Source organism: Aquarana catesbeiana, linkage group LG05 (assembly GCF_042186555.1).
Source record: "Aquarana catesbeiana isolate 2022-GZ linkage group LG05, ASM4218655v1, whole genome shotgun sequence".
Classification (NCBI taxonomy): Eukaryota; Metazoa; Chordata; class Amphibia; order Anura; family Ranidae; genus Aquarana; species Aquarana catesbeiana.
In genome coordinates this window covers 7,195,328-7,218,671 of record NC_133328.1, presented here as the reverse complement: position 1 = coordinate 7,218,671, position 23,344 = coordinate 7,195,328, and the positions used below count along the sequence as shown (strand labels likewise).

General features: G+C 44.8%; 1 protein-coding gene across 2 annotated transcripts in view; it reads left to right on the top strand.

Annotated features, from left to right (window-relative positions):
- LOC141144060 (1-phosphatidylinositol 4,5-bisphosphate phosphodiesterase gamma-1-like) overlaps positions 1–23,066 on the top strand; it is a 165,991-nt gene extending 142,925 nt beyond the window's left edge. For both annotated transcript variants that reach the window (XM_073629419.1, XM_073629418.1), the window contains exons 25-32: positions 5,942–6,038; positions 7,826–8,050; positions 9,227–9,375; positions 12,441–12,555; positions 13,211–13,372; positions 15,321–15,409; positions 19,345–19,529; positions 20,843–23,066. In XM_073629419.1, coding sequence (XP_073485520.1) covers positions 5,942–6,038; positions 7,826–8,050; positions 9,227–9,375; positions 12,441–12,555; positions 13,211–13,372; positions 15,321–15,409; positions 19,345–19,529; positions 20,843–20,894 — 1,074 coding nt within the window. In that variant the 3' untranslated portion in view covers positions 20,895–23,066. The remainder of the gene's footprint in view (positions 1–5,941; positions 6,039–7,825; positions 8,051–9,226; positions 9,376–12,440; positions 12,556–13,210; positions 13,373–15,320; positions 15,410–19,344; positions 19,530–20,842) is intronic.
- The last annotated feature ends 278 nt before the right edge of the window (positions 23,067–23,344 follow it).

Here is a 23,344-nt window from a genome sequence, read left to right as displayed (position 1 = left end):
AGCAGAAACTGTGATTATTCCTGATGGGAATGTGAATGTTTGTGTGACTGATAACAATCACCCCAGTATCAGTGTGATGGACAATCGTCCTGCTATGGATTCTTTCAGTTCAGTTCAGAGAGTTGATAATGATGTACAGACTAATGTGACTTCAGTGTGGGGCCTTGGCCCTGATAAACCTACCTTTGCTCAGGTGGTACGCTCTGCTCCTGGTAGCTCTGCTCCCAAGCGGGGTTTTCCCCTACAGGCTACCACTTTGAGCACCCCAGGATCTGGTCTTGGGTCTCTGGCTTCTGCTGGGGGTCCCAGACGTAATGTTGTTATTCTGAAATGGGAAGGTGGTGCGATCCCTCCAGCACGGCGTGCAGTGGTGGATTTGATTTTGGAGATGGGTTTTGGGGCAAATGATCTGTATGCCTTTATACATGTAGCTGGGAGCCGGGATTATACAGTTAGCTTCACCAGGCCAGAGGGTCTTGACCTGTTCTGGGAGAGATATGAGGCTCGGTGCAGGTCAAGACCTGAATGGGAAGGTCTGGCCCCAGTTGCAGTTTCTCAGAGGTCTACAGTAAAAAAAAATCACAATTATCCTCACTAATGAGAGTGTCCCTGCCCGGGATCTAGAGGTTTGGTTAAGGAACTATGGGGAGGTTTTGACCAAGCCCAATAAAATCCTTGATGAGCGTAACATCTGGACTGGGGGTTGGTCAGTTACAGTCAGGTTGGCCAGGGATGGGAATGTTGTCCGTCACCTGCCCTCCTCAGCTTTTATAGGGAGGGATAGGATGACTGTTTTTTACCCTGGTCAGCCGAAGCTGTGTCACCGCTGTGGAGAAAAGGGGCATTTGAGTTCCTCCTGTTCAGCCTTGATATGTTCAGTGTGTCGGGGTCAGGGTCATATGGCTAAGGACTGCACCGAAATGATCAGGTGCAACCTGTGCCTGCGCCTTGGCCACCCCTACAGCAGATGTCCTGAAGCCTGGCACAATATGGAGAAGGAGGTAATTGATGACATGTCAAGGTTGGACAGGATGGAGGGTGAGGCCCCTGGTGTACCATCTTCCTCTGCGGTGACCGACTCCCCTGGTCCTGCTCAGGATCCCTCTCCAGTTCCTGTGGCCACCCCTCATGTGTCTGTAAGTATTCCTTCTGTATCTGTCTCCCCCCAGCCTACTGTACCCTCTCCTCATGTGTCAGAACCTTCCAAGTCTGTGCCCCCCGAGTCAGTTCCCCCCCAGGAGTCTACCCCTCCTAAGTCTGATTCAAAGGGAGCACCCCCCCCACCAGCAGTGGTAGTGGGTACTAAAAAGGTTGCTTCTTCCTCTGTAAAGAAGTCTTCTGTAAAGACTTCACAGAAAAAAGTAAGAGATGAGGGCATCTCTGAAGCTGACCTGCAGTACCTGGAGGAGAGAAGGAAGGTTGGGAAGCGGAAGAAGCAGGTGGTGAGGACAGAACAGGCTCCAGTGCCTGTCTCCAACCGTTATAGGTCCTCTAATTGGGATATCTCTTCATCTGGAGCTTCTTCGGAGCGAAGTTCTGATTCCGAAATGGAGTTTGAGGCGGCCTCAAGAAAGAGAGAGGCTTCTGGTGATGAGCAGCAGAGGGGAGCTAAGAAGCAATCCACCCAATAACCCAAATGGCGGTTCCCCCTCCGTTAAAAGTGGTGACAATAAATGTCGCTAGCATTAAGTCAGTAAGAGCTCGTTCTATGGCCTTCTTTTTGTTCAGCCAATTAGATGCTGAAATTTTATTTTTGCAAGAGACTAGGCTCACCTCCTTGGCAGATATTCATATGGCCAAGAGAGAGTGGAGGTATGGTCCATCTTACTGGTCTCTTGCGGCCGAGCCTTACGGCGGTGTGGCGGTGTTGTTTAAAACCGGCATGGTAACTGTCCGGCGGGTTATTGAGGTGGAGATTGGGAGATGTATGGTCTTAGACGTCCTTGTGGGAGGGCAGGACCTGCGCCTAATTAATGTTTATGGACCGCACACAAAGTGGGACAGGAAATGCCTTTTTACAAGGATCAAGCCATTTCTTTTTACATCCCGGCAAGTGGTCTTTGGAGGTGACTTTAATACAGTAACTAGGCCCAAGGACAGGAAGGACTTCAAGGACAGGCTGGGATATGATAGTGTTTTTTTTAAATAGTATGGTTAGGGATGCTGGTCTTGTGGATGTGCACATTAAGCACCTCCCGGATGACACTGGGTTCACCTTTCATCGAGGTAATAGTCAGAGTAGAATAGATAGGTTTTTTTTTGAAGGAGACCTCTGCTTTCTCACCCCCAGTGGTGCAGGCAGTAGAGTTCTCTGATCACTGTATGCTATCTGTGGTCCTGAATGCTTCAGACGCCCCTCAGAGGGGCAAGGGCATCTGGAGATTGAATTCGACTCTACTCAAGGAAGAACATGTTAGACAATCCTTTGAGGAATTCTTTCAGGCACAGGTGACCATCCTGGACTTTTGTAGCAGCAAGGCTGAGTGGTGGGAGCTGACCAAAAAGAGGATTGCTGGATTCTTCAGGGGCCTAGCCAATAGAAAGCAGTTTAATAAATACATGACCTACCAACGTTTACGGAGGAAGCTGGATATTCTTGTCTCGAGAGGAGGAGATCCTGGGGCAATCTCCGAAGTGAAACTCCTTCTCAGGAAGTGTCAATATGACCGGCATGCCTCTTTGGTTCTGGAGAGGGACTATGGGAAGTACCACTCGCCTGACCCTTACCAGAACTGCAAACAAGGTGTAGCTGTTAAAACGGTCGTTGGCCTTAAGGACAGTACAGGTTCCTTGACAAAGTCCAGGTCAGTGATTCTGGAGGTCGTGAGGTCCTTTTATGCTGACCTTCTTGGGAGGAAAGAGCTTGACCGTGACAAGATGGAAAGCTTTTTGGACTCTACTCCAGGTCTAAATGATGAAGATGTCCCATTGATGAATTTGACAGAGGAGATCACAGTTGAAGAGGTGATAAGGGCAATTGAACAGCTTGCCATCAAAAAGTCACCTGGACCGGATGGCTTGACGGCTGAGTTTTACAAAGCTTTTAAGTCTATTCTGGCCCCACATTTGGTAGAGGTTTTTAACAGTTGCCTTGCTGAGGGGGTACTTCCCTCTTCCATGAGGCACTCAGCTGTGATTCTTCTTTCAAAGGGTAAAGATCCTTCGATGATTGAGAATTGGCGCCCCATCAGCCTTCTTAATGTCGATAGAAAGATACTGGCAAAGATCATTTTCTGGCGCCTATCGTCAGTAGCAGAGTCTTTGCTCTCTCGCCATCAGCACTGTTCGGTCCAGGGTAGGTGCACCTTCACAGCAGTTTTAGCTGTCTGGGAGGCCTTGGAGCGGTGCAGGGCTGCAGGCTGGGGAAAGTATTTGCTGACATTGGATCAGGCAAAGGCTTTTGATCGTGTTAACCATGAGTACCTGTGGTTGCTCCTTAGTAAGTACGGTCTGCCGGGTGGTTTTGTCGATTGGTTAAAAGTCTTGTATGAGGGGGCAGAGAGCTTTCCTCTTGTTAATGGTTGGGTTGGGCAGTCCTTTGAGGTTGGCTCCGGGGTGCGCCAGGGTTGTCCCCTGAGTCCCCTGCTCTATGTGTTTGCAATCGACCCCTTCATCAGGAGGCTAGAGAGCGGCATGTTGTGTGGGGTGCCAGTGGGGCTTCCGGGTGAGCCGCCTTTGAGGGTTGTTGCCTATGCGGACGATGTGTCGGTGATTGTCACTGGGGCGGATGAAGCAGAGGAGGTGGTCTCTCTGACATCACGGTATTCTGAAGCATCAGGCTCCAAGATCAATCAGGAAAAGAGTGAAGTTTTCTGGATGGGAAAGGAAGGTGAGGGGTTTGATCTCCCGGACACCTTTCCAGTGCCCCAGGAAAGAATTAAGATTTTAGGCATTGAATTTGGACCTGGCGATTATGGCCTCAAAAACTGGGAAGGCAGACTGGAAATTGCCAATACTAAGGTGGTCAGCTGGAAGAGATGGAAGTTATCTATGAGGGAAAGGGTTGATCTGATTAAGACTTACCTGATTCCGATCTTCTTGTATGTCAGCTTTGTCTGCATCTTGCCAGTGTCTCTCTATGCTAGGGTCAGTAGTGTGTTCTTCCAGATGTTGTGGGGGAACAGACTGAACCCCATCAAGAGGAATGTCACCTATCTATCCAGGAGGGAGGGTGGCTTAGGTATGGTCAACCCAGTTCTTTTCTTTTCACTGCTTTTTCTCAAGTTTAATATTGGTAATATGCTTGCAGTGGAACCTCCTGGATGGGCAGGCATATTTAGATCTTGGTTTAGGCCTTTTCTACGACTTTGGGAAGAAGGTGGCCAAGTGAAGAATCTCAGGGGTCATCGTGGTCAGCTACCAGCCTATGTCGCTCCGTGCCTGAAGTTACTACGGCAGTGGCGATTGTCGGCTGAAGATCTCAGATCGGTTCCGAGGAAAGTCCTTATGAGTCGAGTCTTGAGCGAAGTCTTTCATGACCCACTGGCCTTAAGGGATTGCCCAGGCCCAGTTTTGAGGGCAGGGTTGAGACTTATTAATTTGGACAGAGTACCCCCTAAATTCAGGGATCTGGCCTGGTTGTGCTTCCATGGGAGACTCTATGTTAGGGGCAATTTGAAATTCCGCAGTGGGGTGGATCGTAGCTGTCCTCGGGAGGAGTGTGCAGGTGAGGAGGAGACTATGGACCATTTCCTGCTTCATTGCCCTTTTAACATAGAGGTGTACAAACAGGTGGGGCGGGCCCTCGGTGTCCCTTTCCTCTCCAGGCTGGGTTATGCTGAGTGGGTGTACGGAGCATTCAATACTGGTGGGGTTTTTTGTTTAGATACACTTTTTCTAGTTAGCCTAGTAGTCCGTTATTTCACTTGGAACGCACGGTGTCAGGTCTGCATTCGGCGTAAAATCCTTCCTGTTCAGGTGGTGGTGTATGACATTCTGCATGAGGTGGAGAAGATTCGGGTACTTGAGAGAGACAAGCGGAGTCAGGGGGCTTGGTTGAAGGCGTGGAGGGGTTTCAAGCCTCCCTGACTGCCAGGAGTCTCTTTCCCGGGTGTGGCTGTCTGTCTCTTATCACCCTAGATTATTATTTTTTTGGATTAATTTTTGATAAATGGCTGCGTACATAGGTGATGGGTTGTGCCTCTTAGGCCCTCTCTGCTGCTTTATGTAAATAATTTTGGTAGTGGATTATGTATATATTGTATATATTCTGAACATGAATGTGTATTCCTTGGATTTCTGTTGAAGTTTTGTACTATGGTTTTGTTTTTTACTTTTGTATAAAATTGGTTGCTTGATTCTTTTAATAAAAGATCAATAGTGCTCCATCATTGGTGTCAGTGGGAGGAATAGTGCCCCATCATTGGTGTCAGTGGGAGGAATAGTGACCCATCATTGGTATCAGTGGGAGGAATAGTGCCCCATCATTGGTGTCAGTGGGAGGAATAGTTCCTCATCATTGGTGTCACTGGAAAAAATATAAAAAATAGTGCCCCAAGGGATGGATAAAGACCAGCAAAGGGTCGCATTTTCAGTTTGGAGACCCCTAGGTCTAAGCGGATCTAAACTCCATCAATCACCACGGACTATTTGTAATCCTTATACTACTATCATCACTAAATGGATAGGAAGGCTGATTAGATTTATTTGTGTTTAAACTTTTTTTTTTTTTTACATTTCTTCAGTTGCTTCCTGTTTTCTGGCCTAGGCCAAAATGATGTCATATATCCCAGGAGTCTTTATAGGAGGATGGGAGGAGGGGCTCTCAGCTAAGCACACCCTCCTCCCTGCATGTCTGAGCTAAGGGCAGATGGATTCCAGGCATTCAATGCTACATGGATCATCTTCCGTTATTCAGGAAGGCCACAGCTAGAAATGCTGGGGGGAGGGGAGGTACCTATATGCACCGTATAAACACTATTGCGGCTCTATATGTTCACAGATGCAGGAGGGGAAGATAATGGAGAGGAGAAAGAAGATCGCGTTGGAGCTCTCTGAGCTGGTCGTCTATTGCCGCCCGGTGCCTTTTGATGAAGAAAGTAAGACGTTCATTTCTGGCAGATTATTTGCAGATAACTATGTGGTCTGACAAGGAGTCCCCCTTACCTGTACAGCCATCCGATAACGCAGCTAGCAAGGAGATGGGGTCTGTGATGGCTGCCGCTTGTCTCCAGCTCTTCGCATTTGCCCAAGACCAGCACTGACAGGCAGAATGTAGATGGTGGGGTGGGGGAGGGGGCATGTCAGCCTCCTTGCTAGCTGCGTTTTCGAGTCAGGCATTCTTTAAAACTGCCGTTCTGGCTGCGCAAATATGGTGTGTCATGAAAAGTCGCAACGACTGCCATTTTATTCCCTAGAATGTGTGCTAGAAAATAAATAAATATATATATATATATATATATATATATATATATATATATATATATATATATATATATATATATATATATTTTTTTTATTATTTATTTTATATATATATATATATAATGTTTGGGGGTTCTGAGTCATTTTCTAGCAAAAAAAATTTGATTTTTACAATGTAGGAGAGAAGTGTCAGAATTGGCCTGGGTGGCAAGGGGTTAATTACCAGAAATAAGTAATATACAAATAATTATTATATATTGTTTTTAAGGTAATTTACTATATTTTCAAATACTGTACTCAAGCAGGTTGTTTAATGGGCAAATTACTGAAGTAATTTCACAGTAATTAGATAAATAATACATTATTATCTTATAACATAATAATATGATTTAGCTTGTACCTTTTTATGAGCAGCAGATTCTCATTCTTCCTCCCAACTGTGTGAGAAAAACATGGGATTGTGGGTAAATCTTATACACATAAACACATGTTTTTTCCCTATAGATAAGAGGGCTGGAAGGGAGTATTTGTCTTTTAGACACGCCCCCTTCTATGACACTGCAGTGAGAGGCGTGCCTCCACTGCAGCATTTTTATTGGACAGCTGGGGCTAATGGTACTTTACCATTGGTCCAAGACTCCAAACTGTCCATTGAGCTCAGTGCCTCTGACAAGAAGTGAGGAGAAGCACTGTGGGCTCATCCTCTGTCTGATGCTAAGCTTGTATTTAAACTGGCCGCTCTGTATGTAGCATCTGACAGGCTGGGCAAGGAGCCCCGTATCTCCAGAACTATAGATAGGAGCCCCAAATTTTGACCAGTGGTGGGGTAGAACTTCAGTAACGACCCCCTCGAAGCTCAATCGTTTTTTGTTTTTTATTATGTTTATGGCAGGTGAGGCTGAAAGAGGTCAGGATTATATGTAACACCCTGGCATTAGAAGAGGAACTGAGAATTGTGCTATTGATCTTGAATTTGAGCCCAGCTTTGGAATAGTTGAGTTTTAAGTGGTGAGACATCCAAACAGATATGTCCCTTAGTAAATTACTGACCAAGGCAAGAAGGATACATCGAAACAGAAAAACCCCAGAGGGCAAAGCCTTGAGGGACCCCTACGGAAAGAACAAGAGAAGAAGAGATGGAGTTGTAGATGACCCTCAAGGAACGCTTAGATAGGTGGTTGGAGAACCAAAAAAGAGCCCATTCTTGGAGGCCAAGGGAGTGGAGCTTTTTTGAGGAGAGGGTGGTCAACTGTATCAAAAGCAGGAGAAAGGTCTATGAGTAGAGTGGCCGCCATTAGTTTTGGTAGTTAGTAGGTCATTAGTGAGTTTTAGCAGGGCAGTTTCTGTTGAGCGTTGCAGGCGAAAGCCAGACTGTAAGGAGCCTAGAAGGTTGTTATCAGTGATGAGTTTCTGGGTAGTGAATGTGACCATCTGCAGTGTCATCTGACTTCTGTCTTCGCAGAGATCGGGACAGAGAAGGCCTGCTACCGCGACATGTCTTCATTCCCCGAGACCAAGGCAGAGAAATACGCCAACCGCAGCAAAGGGAAGAAGTTCCTGCAGTATAACAGGCGTCAGCTGAGTCGGGTCTACCCCAAAGGACAGCGACTGGACTCCTCCAACTATGACCCACTTGCCATGTGGATTTGTGGAAGCCAGCTGGTGGCCCTCAATTTCCAGACTCCAGGTACCGGTCACACATGCAGGGGCTGATCTAATAAAGGAGCAAAGATTGTTCACTTAACAATCTGAATGTTGACCTAGCTTAGTGAATAGGCTGAAGCTGTGTTTGCTTTCGATACCCAATGTAGTGCAAGGGAAATAAGAAAAAACAGCATTTTTGATGGCATGTGATTGGTTGAATAAAGTTGACACAACTTCACCTTATGGTATGTGAACATTCACTGTGAAAAGAGGGTGGTGAACGGTCCCCACTCCATTAGTAGTATAATGAGAATTGACATTGAAGCAGCACACCACTGCTAAGAGGTCCATATACAACTTTATTCTATTAAAAGTCAGGGGTGTAGCCAACATGTTTCAGGGGTCTAAGCACCCCTTCATCAGGGCTTGACTGGAAACAATGTGAACAAGCCAGAAGTGAACTGGACCCACAATGGTATTTTTTTCCTGCTGCTGATAAGGCCTCTGCTTGTATTTCACACTGGAAAAATACCATTGCATTTTGAAGTCCAGTTCATTTCTGGCTTGTTCACATTGTTTCCATTTAAGCCCTGATGAAGTCGGAGCTTGGACCCCCAAAATGTGTTGCCTACTTTTTTTGGATTGTATCCCTGACTTTTAATGGAATAAAGTTGTATCTGGGCCTCTTAGCAGTGGTGTGCTGCTTCAATGTCAATTCTCATTATACTACTAATGGAGTAGGGACCATTCACCACCCTCTTTTCACAGTGAATGTTCACATACCATAAGGTGAAGTTGTGTCAACTTTATTCAACCAATCACATGCCATCAAAAATGCTGTTTTTTCTTATTTCCCTTGCACTACAATTTCAATTTCAATTCTCGTTACATCACACTTCAAGCCAAGGAGACTGTGGAGATCCTCTGAACTGTAGAAGCTGCCTGCCCAGGAACCAGATCATTTACACCAACATCCATACCTAAGATAACCATACCAGTAAGATAACTCTTTGGGTCCAGCATTATCTTTCCACTTTCCTCAACCATTCTATTAGTAAGTCAGCTCCAAAAGTCAGATTCTCCTCCTCCCTGAGGTCTCATAAAAATGAAGGGTCAACTAAATGTGTCATCTCCGTGTAGGAAATGTCTAAGATTTTGGCTGCTGAGGGTCTTCTACATCACTTGTACTTTATATAACCCTTTCACTTTGTGTTTATAGACAAGCCCATGCAGCTTAACCAGGCGCTCTTCACGCTGGGCGGACAGTGCGGGTACGTCCTACAGCCAGACATCATGAGGGATGATATTTTCGACCCGTTTGATAAAAACAGCCTGAAGATTGTGGAGCCAATCACAGTGCAGATCCAGGTAGGTGGCAACCAATTCGCTGTAAACCTCCATCACTAGTTGATGATTCGGGTAGATTATGGGTTGAGTGAAGCCAAGTCCCTCAAACCCTTAGTTTGTTTTCTAAGTTTGTACAGTCATAGAGTGGTATGTATAAGCTGTTTCCATTCGCACAAGGGTCCAGGTGAGGAGTATCATCTTTCTAACATACAAATACAGTATGCAAAAGCAGTATTGCGCTAGTGATGGTAAGCCACCTAGGAAGCCCAGAAGACAATTCTTTGGATTAAGGATATTGGGCAGATCCAAGGCTACTTAAAAAAAGCTGTTAATCTTTGACCAGAATTGTTGTATGTATATCTACTATTACATAAAGCATGTAGAGCATTTCCACAGCCCATAAAAAACATTTGAGGTTGGAAGGCCCAGTTTATGTAGTTTGGACCTAATAGACCTAAGGAAAGTTTTGGCCGAATCACCCAGTCTTTAAAGGATATTATTCATGCAAATGAGTTCAAACTCTGTGACTGCCTTTTCTCTCTGTGCCATTGTATCCAGAGGTGCATTCCATTAGGAGGACTTAGTAGTATTTAAGGACAAGTTGGTTTGTCTGTGGATATTCTAAAGGCAGACTTTCTCAGCCTTTTTCCTCCGGAGGAACCCTTGAAATTTTCAGGTCTTGGGCAAAATGCCTCCTTTATTGGTGGTCAGTGGGAAGAATGTACCTTACATTTGAGGTCATTGAGAAGAATTCTCCTTACATTGGTGATCAGTGAGAAGAATGTTCCTTACATTGGTGATCAGTGAGAAGAATGTTCCTTACATTGGTGATCAGTGAGAAGAATGTTCCTTACATTGGTGATCAGTGAGAAGAATGCTCCTTACATTGGTGATCAGTGGGAAGAATGCTCCTTACATTGGTGATCGGTGGGAAGAATGTTCCTTACATTGGTGATCAGTGGGAAGAATGCTCCTTACATTGGTGATCAGTGAGAAGAATGTTCCTTACATTGGTGATCAGTGAGAAGAATGTTCCTTACATTGGTGATCAGTGAGAAGAATGTTCCTTACATTGGTGATCAGTGAGAAGAATGTTCCTTACATTGGTGATCAGTGAGAAGAATGTTCCTTACATTGGTGATCAGTAGGAAGAATGTCCCTTACATTGGCGATTGATCAGTGAGAATACCTCTTATATTGGAGATCAGTGAGTAGAATGTCCCACACATGTGAAGGATCTGTGCTGTTGCCATTTTTTCTGGTGTTTTGGACTTTTTTATTATTATTTTTATCTATTCTTATATACATTTTGCGCTGCACTGTGTATGTTTTTGAGTGAGAAGAATGTTCCTTACATTGGTGATCAGTGGGAAGAATGTTCCTTACATTGGTGATCAGTGAGAAGAATGTTCCTTACATTGGTGATCAGTGGGAAGAATGTTCCTTACATTGGTGGTCAGTGGGAAGAATGTCCCTTACATTGGTGGGCAATGGGAAGAATGTCCCTTACATTGGTGATCAGTGAGAAGAATGTTCCTTACATTGGTGATCAGTGAGAAGAATGTCCCTTACATTGGTGATCAGTGAGAAGAATGTTCCTTACATTGGTGATCAGTGGGAAGAATGTCCCTTACATTGGTGATCAGTGAGAAGAATGTCCCTTACATTGGTGATCAGTGAGAAGAATGTTCCTTACATTGGTGATCAGTGAGAAGAATGTTCCTTACATTGGTGATCAGTGAGAAGAATGTCCCTTACATTGGTGATCAGTGGGAAGAATGTCCCTTACATTGGTGATCAGTGGGAAGAATGTCCCTTACATTGGTGATCAGTGAGAAGAATGTTCCTTACATTGGTGATCAGTGAGAAGAATGTTCCTTACATTGGTGGTCAGTGAGAAGAATGTCCCTTACATTGGTGGTCAGTGGGAAGAATGTCCCTTACATTGGTGGGCAATGGGAAGAATGTCCCTTACATTGGTGATCAGTGAGAAGAATGTTCCTTACATTGGTGGGCAATGGGAAGAATGTCCCTACACATGTGAAGGATCTGTGCTGTTGCCATTTTTTCTGGTGTTTTGGACTTTTTTATTATTATTTTTATCTATTCTTATATACATTTTGCGCTGCACTGTGTATGTTTTTGAGTGAGAAGAATGTTCCTTACATTGGTGATCAGTGGGAAGAATGTTCCTTACATTGGTGATCAGTGAGAAGAATGTTCCTTACATTGGTGATCAGTGAGAAGAATGTTCCTTACATTGGTGATCAGTGAGAAGAATGTCCCTTACATTGGTGATCAGTGAGAAGAATGTTCCTTACATTGGTGATCAGTGGGAAGAATGTTCCTTACATTGGTGATCAGTGAGAAGAATGTTCCTTACATTGGTGATCAGTGAGAAGAATGTCCCTTACATTGGCGGTCAGTGGGAAGAATGCTCCTTACATTGGTGGTCAGTGGGAAGTCAAAATGCCACCCTTGCACGCAGTTAAAAGATCATTGGTGTCATGTAGCTGGCTCTGCCAAGTGGTGTTGGCCACAAAACTTTGCAGGCATCATCAAATCGAAGGTCAACCATCCACAGATCAAGGAACTGCAAGCAACCTCTGGAGGAACCCCAGGGTTCCATGGAACTCTGGCAGCTCTAAGGCTTGTGTAAACAAAACTGTTCAAGAACCACATATGGCAGTTGGTGGTACATCAATTCGGAGTGTGGGAAAAGTCCAGTCTCCTCTTGGAGCTGTTAGATTGACCTACTCTATGGCTTTTTAGTTGGATATTAATGGGTACCCCTATTTCGCTTACATAGTACTTTCTCCTAACATAGTCCTGTCCTTTTATTGCTTCTGATTGCGGTAAAATTTTCAGCACCACTGACGGTTACAGTTAAAGAAAACCTGTCAGGATATAAATATGGAGGCATGGAGGCCAGGAGACCTGACCACACTGGCTATATTCCTTTTCTAGATAATTAGCTCAGCAGGTAGTGAAGCAATGCTCAAGATGACCGATCCGTAGCTTATACGTCTAAAGATGGCAACTCCAATCTCCTTTAATTGGTGTGTTTTTGGATTTTCTTCTTCCAGATCCTGGGCGCTAGGCACCTCCCAAAGAACGGTCGCAGCATCGTCTGCCCCTTTGTGGAGGTGGAGGTCTGCGGCTCGGAGTTCGACAACAGCAAGAACAAGAGCGACGTTGTGGGTGAGTCCCCCCTGGCAACCTTCCATACTTTGCTTAGCACTTCATTTCATCCTATACACACCTATGTATAGACCCCACTACCGAGTCACATCAGCATATGGATGACAGTCCCATCACAACGGGATCCATGCTGTTTGTTGGGATTCTGAGGTATGTCTCACGCTCCAATATGCAGTGGCATCAATAGTAACCACATAGTTCACGAGGTTCAGCATAAAACCAAACATGGAAAAATCCACATCAAAGCCCCCATTAGTGTTTCCTTTCCTTCTAAGCTGGCTGACAGGCTTAGCCAGGCCTTGTTTGTAACTCAAAGATAGCTGGCCAGCCGGTACATCCCCAGGCTGTATAACGAAGATTCCAAACAATACTTCATACATTTACCAGTCCAAAGAGGCGTGGCGACGTCACGTGAGATAGCACGGCCCAACATGTTTCGTCATAACTGATGTCATCGGGGGCATAAATACCACGCAAGCCAACACACCTTTTACTATATCCCCACCTATTGGTTTACTATATCCCCACCTATTGGTTTACTATATACCCACCTATTGGTTTACTATATCCCCCCGTATTGGTTTACTATATTCTCCCTGTATTGGTTTACTATATCCTCCCTGTATTGAAGCATGCACCTCTCTTCCCTGTACAGCTGATAACGGTTTGAACCCGGTTTGGTTGATGAAAGAGTTTGTATTTGACATTAATAATCCCGAGTTTGCCTTCCTGAGATTCGTGGTGTACGAAGAGGACATGTTTAGCGATCCCAACTTCCTGGCTCAGGCCACATTTCCTGTGAAGGCGCTAAAGACAGGTGAGCGATGCCGGCTGCCATACACTGATTGAATCGGCAAAGTCATACCTATATAATGGAGAACTTCAGTCTACTGGCTGAGCTGCTGACCCCCTTTAAGCAGGGTCTGTTAGTAGAGTTGGCTTAGCTTTAGGGGCTGTTGATAGGCAAATTTTCTCCTAAATCCGAGTTCTCCAGACTTTCTAAACAAAGGTCCAGTTTACTGTCCATTAGAGAGGCCAGACTGTGGTCAGTGGGAGTAACAATGCCTCAGGCTTGGTAGTCAGGGGGAATAAAAAAAAGACATTGTGCCTGTCGTTAGTAGGAGGAGGAATAGTGCCCCATAATTGGTCTCAGTGGGAGGAATAGTGCCCCATCATTGATGTCAGCGGGAGGAATAGTGCCCCATCATTGGTGTCAGTGAGAGGAATAGTGCCCCATCATTGGTGTCAGTGAGAGGAATAGTGCCCCATCATCATTGGTGTCAGTGAGAGGAATAGTACCCCATCATTGGTGTCAGTGAGAGGAATAGTGCCCCATCATTGGTGTCAGTGAGAGGAATAGTGCCCCATCATCATTGGTGTCAGTGAGAGGAATAGTGCCCTATCATTGGTGTCAGTGTAACACAAAGAGTAAAAAATAAATAAAAGATTCTATTATATATAACGTAACACTTCATTCTAAAATATAGGGAACAAAATGAAATGGGATAATAAAAAAATAAAAGGATATTAAATTCATAATATTTATCACCAATATTGTTATGAATTGAATATCCTTTTATTTCTATGATGCCCCCATTATTGTTGTTCCCTTTTATAATGAATAATATACATTAATGTATATTAATACATTTTATTTATTTTTTCACTTTTCATGTTGCTCTTTAGCCCTGAGGAAGTGCTTCAACCCCCGAAATGCGTTGGGTTTGTAATTGAAATAAACTTATATCTGGAATTGAATATAAGGCCCCTTTTCACACGGGCGGATCTGTTTTCAGACATCCGCTTGCTCAGCAGGAATAGATCCGTTGATCCCCACTGAGCTGGCTGATGACAAGTCCGTCTCCGCACACTGGAGGGACGGACCTGTCAGATCTCCGCTTTCCTCTATGGGGGAATCGGATGAAAACGGACCGGCTGTCTGTTTTCATCCAATCCGATCGACGGATGGAAAATAGGGTCTCCATCCGTCTGGATTTAGTGGAGCGGATCGAATCGGGGCGGATCGGATGTCAGCGGACATGTCACCACTGACATCTGGTGCTCCATAGAGATGTATGGAGCGTCCATTCAGGTCCGCCTGAAAAAACTGACAGGCAGATCTAAACTGTCTCCGCCTGTGTGAAAGGGGCCTTAGGGAGATTCAATTCTAGATTCACTTCTCAGGAGTACAATGTAAAAGATCATTGATCACCAACACAGCTCAGTGCACTTGGTGTGAACTAGGCCTTAATTTAGGTAACCCATAGTGCTCTGGGAATCCTTTGTAAAAAAAAAATTAAGAAAATCATTTGGAGTCGTTTTTAATTTGTTTCTTTTTTTTTTTTTTTTGGTTTTATGTTTTAGATCTCCCTTTTGATATAAATCCAATATATACCTGAAATCTATCTTTATATTATCTCCCCATGGTGCTCTGAGTAGTAGGAATCAGGTTGAGAGTGGACAGTTGAGAAGCCAGTAGGCTTCAATTCCAGATTGGAGTGCTGTCAGGTCTAACATGTTTCATTCACTGGGAGCTGGAGAGAAAAGGGAATAGTGGTGTCGCCTTCACTTGGCGTATGCAGTGTGGCTGTAAAATGTAAATCGCAAAGTGGGCTGAACAGAGTTAGAATTGCTTGCAGAAAAAGCCCACATGCAATGTATATTATTTTAGTCCTATGTTTGGGCGGAGGCCTTCTTTAATCAGCAGAGTCCGTGTACCATTGTGCAGAGACAGGATTTTGCTGACCCGTATTTTCTGTGTCTAGGCTATCGCTCGGTCCCACTGCGGAATAGTTACAGCGAGGAGCTGGAGCTGGCGGCCCTGCTGGTGCACATTGAGATCGCCAACGCTAAGGTGATGTATCTGAGATCTTCCCTGGCTGGTCTCCATCACACCCATCACATGGGGTGTATCTATAGGGGCCTTTCTGTAAAGTGGACCTGTCATTTTTTTCAAGGACCTTTTTTTTTTTTGTCGGTCAGAATGAATGAAGCTATGAAATGATTTACTGTGTCTATTATTACAGCTGCCTCTCTCCAGAGTTACAGTTAGCCTGACTTTCAGATGAGAGTGATGCCGGGTTCGCATACAGTGGGGAAAACAATGATTTGCTCCCCTGCAGATTTTGTAAGTTTGCCCACTTACGAAGAAATGAAGGGTCTATAATTTTTATCATAGGTGTATTTTATATGATAGAGACAGAATATCAACCAAAAATCCAGATAAAACACACAATACAAATGTTATAAATGGAGTTGCAGTTCAGGGAGTAAAATAAGTATTTGATCCCCAAGCAGAACATGACTTAGTAGTTGGTGGAGAAACCCTTGTTGGAGATCACAGAGGTCAGACATTTCTTGTAGTTGGTGACCAGGTTTGCAAACATCTCAGGAGGGATTTTGGTCCACTCTTCTTTACAGATCTTCTCTAAATCCTTCAGATTTCTTGGCTGTCTCCTGGCAACTCCAAGTTTCAGCTCCTTCCATATATTTTCTATAGGATTAAGGTCTGGAGACTGACTAGGCCACTCCATGGCCTTAATGTGCTTCTTCTTGAGCCACTCCTTTGTTGCCTTGGCGGTATGTTTTTGGGTCATTGTCATGCTGGAAGGCCCATCCATGACCCATCTTCAGTGTTCTGGCTGAGGGAAGAAGGTTCTCCTCCAAGATTTTACAATACATGGCCCCGTTCATTGGCCCTGCAATGTGGTAAAGTCGGCCTGTACCTTTAACAGAAAAACACCCCCAAAGCATAATGTCTCCACCTCCATGCTTGACTGTAGGGATGGTGTTCTTAGGGTCATAGTCAGCATTAATGTGAAAGAGCTCAATTTTGGTGTCATCTGACCACAGCACTTTCTCCCAATCCTTCTCTGAATCATTTAGATCAGTGGTCTCCAAACTGCGGCCCGAGGGCCAGATGTGGCCCTCTGCTTGCCTTTTTTCGGCCCTTGGGCCACTATTCCTCCCACTGATATGAGACACTACTCTGCCACCTGACACCAACATTGGGGCACCCTTTCTCCCACTAACAACAAAAATGGGGTACTATTCCTCCCCATGAAACCAATTATGGGGCACTATTCCTCCCCCTAATACCAAATGTTTACTCCCACTGATGCCAAAAAAAACTTACACTCCCACTGGCCATAGTCCTGCCCTCCTAAAGTCTGAAGGACAAAAAACTGGCCCTTTGTTTAGAATGTTTGGAGACCCCTGATTTAGATGTTCATTGGCAAACTTCAGACTGGCCTGTACATGTGCCTTCTCGAGGAGGGGGACCTTGCGGGCACTGCAGGATTTCAATCCATGGTGGCCTATTGTGTTACCAATGGTTTGTTTGGTGACTGTGGTCTCAACCGTCTTGAGATCATTCACAAGTTCCTCCTGTGTAGTTCTGGGCTGATCCTTCACTTTTCTCATGATCATCCTCACCCCATGAGGAGAAATCTCCAGACCGAGGGCGATTGATGGTTATTTTGTATTTCTTCCATTTGTGAATAATCGCTCCAACAGTTGTCTCCTTCTCACCAAGCTTCTTGCTGATGGTCTTGTAGCCCATTCCAGCCTTGTGCAGGTCTACAATCTTGTCCCTGACCTCCTTGGACAGCTCTTTGGTCTTCCCCATGATGGTGAGGATTGAATGGAAGAAAGAGATTCTGTTGAAAGGTGTCTTTTATACACATAACAAGTTGTCGTTAGGAGAACCTTCTTACATTAACAGGACTAATCTGTTTACCACATGAGCACCTACTGTATCCAGTCTGTGGGAGCCAGAATTATTGTTGGTTGGAAGGGGATCAAATACTTATTTTACTCACTGAACTGCAACTCAATTTATAACATTTGTATTATGTGTTTTTTCTGGATTTTTGGTTGATATTCTGTCTCTATCGTATAAAATACACCTATGATAAAAAATGATAGGCCCTTCATTTCTTTATAAGTGGGCCAACTTACAAAATCTGCAGGGGATCAAATAATTATTTTCCCCACTGTATGGCATGGGGTGCGGTTCGTCCCTGTTCAATGGTTCAGGTGCGAATCGGGTCCAAATTGTTGCCTGAATTTGCACCTGAACCGGACCCAAAGAAGCACAGGACCCTTTTGGAATGCGAACCACAGCTGCCCCAGACCTGTGTGAACCAGCTCCATTGAGAGCCGGTCACACTCGCATGTCATGGGCATTTTTTCAGTGCGTATTTTGGCATATTTGTAGCGTCTTTGCCCAAATGCACGTCTGCTACCAGCACTTGGGGTGCCATTAACAATCAATTCAGAGTCAAGTCGATAGTTTCCCTGGGAAGAGGTAGCTGAAAACTGTTATATTTATCATATAAAGTATGTTATAATGTGGATATCATCACCTTCTGCTCACAGTGATGATTTTGAAGGTTTACTTAGAAAAGTTACAAAATAATAGAAAGTAGAGGAATTAACACGCAGATAAGAAGATAGATAAGGTGTACCAAAGATCTGACCTCTTGATCAAAGCCGGAGGCTTTGAGGGCCCAGTCCTGGACAGTTGTCCTGTAGGACCTCCCAGATATAAACATTTTACATATGAACTTATTCACTTAGGAATTGGGACAAGGAGCACATGACTAATTTTAAGAGACATTTAGTTCTGTTATCTTGGAACACCTTATTGGCTTTATTGACCTCCAGACTCCCAAAAACCTCTTTGTAAAACAAGAAGACTGAAGCTGGCCATAAACTAGTTGGATCCTATTCAGAATTGCTTTTTTTAAGAGCGTCTACTCAATTTTCTAACCGTTCGTGGGATCACGTAACTAATTACAAGAGACATTCATTTCTGTTATCTTGGAACACCCTATGAGCTTTACTGACCTCCCAAATACCTCATAGTAGAACAAGAAGAATGAAGCTGGCCATAAACTAGTTGGATTTTGTTCAGAATTTCTCCTTTTAAGAAGGTCCGCTCAATTTTCTAACTGTTAGTGGTGTCAAATTTGAGGTTTGATTTTGACTGCAGTGACTAGAAAATTCGAACAAGCAGGACAAAAAAATTCTTCTTGAACAAACAATTTTTTAAAAGTGCATGTGGTTTTTGTTTGGAAAAGTCAATTTGTTTCCAAAATCTAATGTTTGAAAGCAAACTAAGAATTCAAACAGCATTCATCCAGCCATTGAACGTACTGAGAATATTCGTATGACGTTCCGTCTGAAAAACTGCTGGTAAACCAGCGTAAACGTCTCGGTGTTCCACAAGACGTTCCAAAGATCTGGAGAACAACAATTCGGAAAGCAACATCTTTCAAGCAAACCTGTTATTATATAAAGAATCTAACATTAGCGTATAAGCACTTAGTAATCCTTCAAGGTAAAGGGCCAATAACAGCAGCCTTTTACCATGTGATAAACTGTGTCCAATCACAGCTGATCACATGTAAAGCATTTCCTTTTCTTAGCGCTGTCAGTGTCTGAGGAAAGAAAAGCCAATAACTGGCTATACTGTGATAGGGGACATGTACACTGATAATCAGAGCACTGATTTGAGGTTTGTCTTTCTGTCTGTGCCCCCCCCCCCGGGATATTTTTTGGCATTTCCTGTTCCTGTGACACCAGGACACGAAATGAGCTGTTGTTACCGCAAACCGTAACGTACAGACAGCAATGAAGTTGCAAAGAACTTGTCTGAATTTCTAAACTTTCATGGGGTTGTCATTCTTCTCTGCCCCATCCAAGTTTTGATTTTAGATACATGTTAATCTGCACCTTCCTTCCAGTGGTGTCCGCTTATGATGGCCTGCTGTCTTCCATACACAGGAGGAAGATGATGAGAATCTATACACGTCCATCCAGCAGCTGCGCGACCGAGCCAGTGAACTTTCCAACCAGGTTTCCAGCTATGAGCGTGCCAATAACTGCGACTCCCGCTACCAGCAGCGGCTGGATGAGCTCCGAGCGGCCCAGGAGAGACTACTTGAGCTTACCGAAGTGCGCAACAGAAAGTGAGTTTAAATCTGACCTCCAGTCTTTCATTCATCTTGCACAGTTGTACAGGCTCCTAGAACCTATTCTAAACCAACTTAGTAGCGGTGTCCCACAGGAATGGAAGCTGGTTCTTTCCATTCTACACTATATGGCCAAAATGATGTGGTCCTTCAAATGATGGAGTTCAGGTGTCTCCAGTGAAGGGTCCTAGTATGGTAATACTCCATCATACAAAGACATTGTAGACATTTGTGCTCCTCCAACCTTGTGGGACCAGTTTGGTAAAGACCCTTTACTGTTTCAGCATGACTCTGCCCCTGGGTACAAAGCTAGCTCCATAAAGATATGGTGTGACCAGTTTGGTGTGGAGGAACTCAAGTGTCCCGCACAGAGCTCTGACCTCAACCCTATTGAACACCTTTTGAATGAATTGGAACGCCGCTTGTGAGCCAGGTCTTCTTATCCACTATCGGTACCTGACCCCACAAATTGGTGCAAATCCTACAGACACCCTCCAAAATCTTGTGGAAAGCCTTCCCAGAAGATTGGAGGATAATATAGCCACAAATGTGGGGCCAACTCCATAGTAATGGCCATGGAGGGGCAGGGAATAGACAACTGCATAGTAATTACCTAGGGGAGCCAAATCCATATTAATGGTCATGGTCTTGGAATGGGATGTCCAACAAGCCATAAAGGGGCAGGGAGGTAGACAACTCTATAGTAATGGAAATGCGGTACTAACTCCATAATAATGGCCGTGGTCTTGGAACGAGATGTCCATCAAGCCATGGAGGGGCAGGGAGGTAGACAACTCTATAGTAATGGCCATGTGATGCCAACTTCATATTAATGGCCATGGGCCTTGAAATGGGAGGGCGGAGGGGTAGACAACCCCATAGTAATGGCTATGGGGTACCAACTTCATATCAGTGGTCATCGTCTTGGAATAGGATGTCCAACAAGCCAAAGAGGGGCCAAGGTATAGACATCTACATTGTAATGGCCATAGGGTGCCAACTCCATATTAATGGCCATGGGCTTTGAAATGGGAGGGCGGAGAGGTAGACAACCCCATAGTAATGGCTATGGGGTGCCAACTCCCATATCAGTGGTCATCTTCTTATAATGGGATGTCCAAAAAGCCATGAAGGGGTGGGGGGTAGACAACTCAATATTAATGCCCATGATCTTGGAATGGGATATCCAACAAGCATCTAGGTGTGATGGTCAGGTGTCCCCCAGCCATTGGCCATAGAGTGTATTTGAGTTGGGTACTCTATCATACTAAAACTGGATGTCATTATTTCTGTTTCTTTCTGTCCATCAGACTCATGGAAAAGAAGAGGAGAGACCGACAGCTGATGAATAAGAGGAACTGAGCATCCGTCACGTGGAATTCCTGCTCCCTTCTTCTCCATTCCTATGAACTATTTGCTGAACCCGGGAGACTCCACTGAACTGTCCACAGACATGGCCAATGACAAGAGAAGTCTTGTCTGAAGTCTCCCTTAGAGATGTGTATATAACGACTTCCCCCCATGGCCTCGGGCTACAGACGCAAGACTGGTGACAGCAATATAATCTCTCTTGAACGATTGCCTTGCGGGATGGACGATAAAACCGCCGCAATAAGTCATCCGCAGCATGTGTGGGGGCTACAGATCCACGTATGCAAGACATACAATACAAAGCATTCATTGGTATGTGGTGGGACGTGCACATAAGACACGTTTGTGCTACCGGAATAGACTTTCCATTTCATTTGTTGAAATATTGTTGTCAGTTTCAAGGGCTCCACTTCCTACCTGTGGTATCGGTTTGCGTCATCCTTTTCTCGGTAACGGCGGTGAAGATTCACCGCACAATAATCCCTTTAGCTGGATGTATATGGACAGAGTGTAGAGTAAAGATATATTTAATTATTCATGAGGCACTTATCGGTCTGACGGGCGCTTTGCTGTATCGGAGGAACAGAGTTGTTACATAGAACTGCACTTTATCTGGCTCATGGGATCTCCCCATGTGTTCCTCTGGCGTTGGCTTCACGATATCCAATAGAAAACCCCGCTTGTGTGGTTGTATTGTTCAGGTGGGGATGGCGCCGGAGGTTTCATTGAAGGCTTTTGGACTTAAAAACGCGATAAATCAAAACAATCAGCTGTGATGCCCCCTGGTGGCAGTGGAGAATGGTCAATGCCGCTATCCTGAGGACCAAATTGGCGCCTTGTTGGTTCAATCCAACAGAAATAGATGGGGGGGGGGGGGAATTAAGTTGCATTTATCACAAGCACAAATATAAACCATACGAGCCATGAAAGAACTCCAGCCCAGGATGAGCTTCTGCTCCTCACATATGGCGGCTTCACTCTAAAGAGTGAGACCATATTTTCTGCTGGAGTTCGCCCGGAGTTCCTCCTTCAGGCTCTATATTATTGCTTTCTGTCGTTAAGTATATTTGTTCTCCCGCAGGCTGAACCCTGCTTGTACTCTGTGTGCTGTGAGCAGAGAGAGTAGACAAGGGTCCGCTTTCCAGGCTCTTTCATTTTGCTTTGAAGCGTAATTATTATATCCAGCTCAGAGCCCACTGATGTTTTCCTTATCACCTCCACTGGGTGGCAGATCTACATCTCTACTACTACTGCGTTTTTTGTTTTTTTCTTATGGTATTGATTCATACATAAGGCTGGGGTTTGTAAGTCTTGTACAGCTGTGCAGGCTCCTCTGGACTAAAATGGCTTTACCCTGGTTTCACTGCACACCGTGAGCTTCTCACAATGTGCATTAGAAGCTGCAGCAAGTCAGATAGAGCCCCCCGACTCCTCCTTTCCTGGCTGGAGGACATCCAGCATCATCTTACGCTGGAAATCCCTGGCTTCATCCCTTTCATTTTAAGGTCTTTTAAATTTGGAGGCTCAGCATCACATGTGGGCATATGCAAATGCAGCCTGCCTAGAAACGCCCACTCCTTCAGATTGACATCCAGCACATGTTCATATTTGCATAACTCCTCCAGCAGGGGGTAGTACTGAGGCAGGGGGCTGTGATGTTTTCAGGAAACTTTGTTTAATCCCTCCTGCCAACTGTGACTAGCTTAGAAACTTTATTGTCTCCAAGTTCCCTCAGATCCTCTGTCTTTCTCCCTTCTGCCAGGGCATCACCGGGACAGGAAGTGTGTAATTTGGAGGGGTGGGGGCCACGTACATTATATATTCCTGTAGAGAGGAACATAGGGTGTCACCGGGACAGGAAGTGTTTAATTTGGAGGGGTGGCCGCATACGTTCTATATTCCTATGGGGAGGAACACAGTGTGCCACCAGGGAAGGAAGTGTTTATTATGGAGGGGGATGTCCGCTTACGTCATATCCTCCTATTTATGGTGGAGAAGAACACAGGGCGTCAAAGGACAGGAAATATGTAATCTGGAGGCATGTCCACATACGTCATTATCCTGCTATTCTTATGGAGAGACACATAGGGTGTCGAGACAGGAAACGTGTAATCTGTAGGCATGTCCACATACAACTTCACCTCATTTAGATATAGAGAGGAACATAGGTTATCACCAAGACAGGAAATATGTAATCTGGAGGCATGTCCACATACGTCATATCCTGCTATTCCTATGGAGAGACACATAAGGTGTCAACGAGACAGGAAACGTGTAATCTGGAGGCATGTCCACATACAACTTCACCTCATTTAGATATAGAGGAACATAGGGTATCACCAAGCCAGGAAATGTCATTTGGAAGGGTGTCCACATACGTCATATCCTGCTATTCCTATGGAGAGACGCATAGGGTGTCAACGAGACAGGAAATGTGCAAT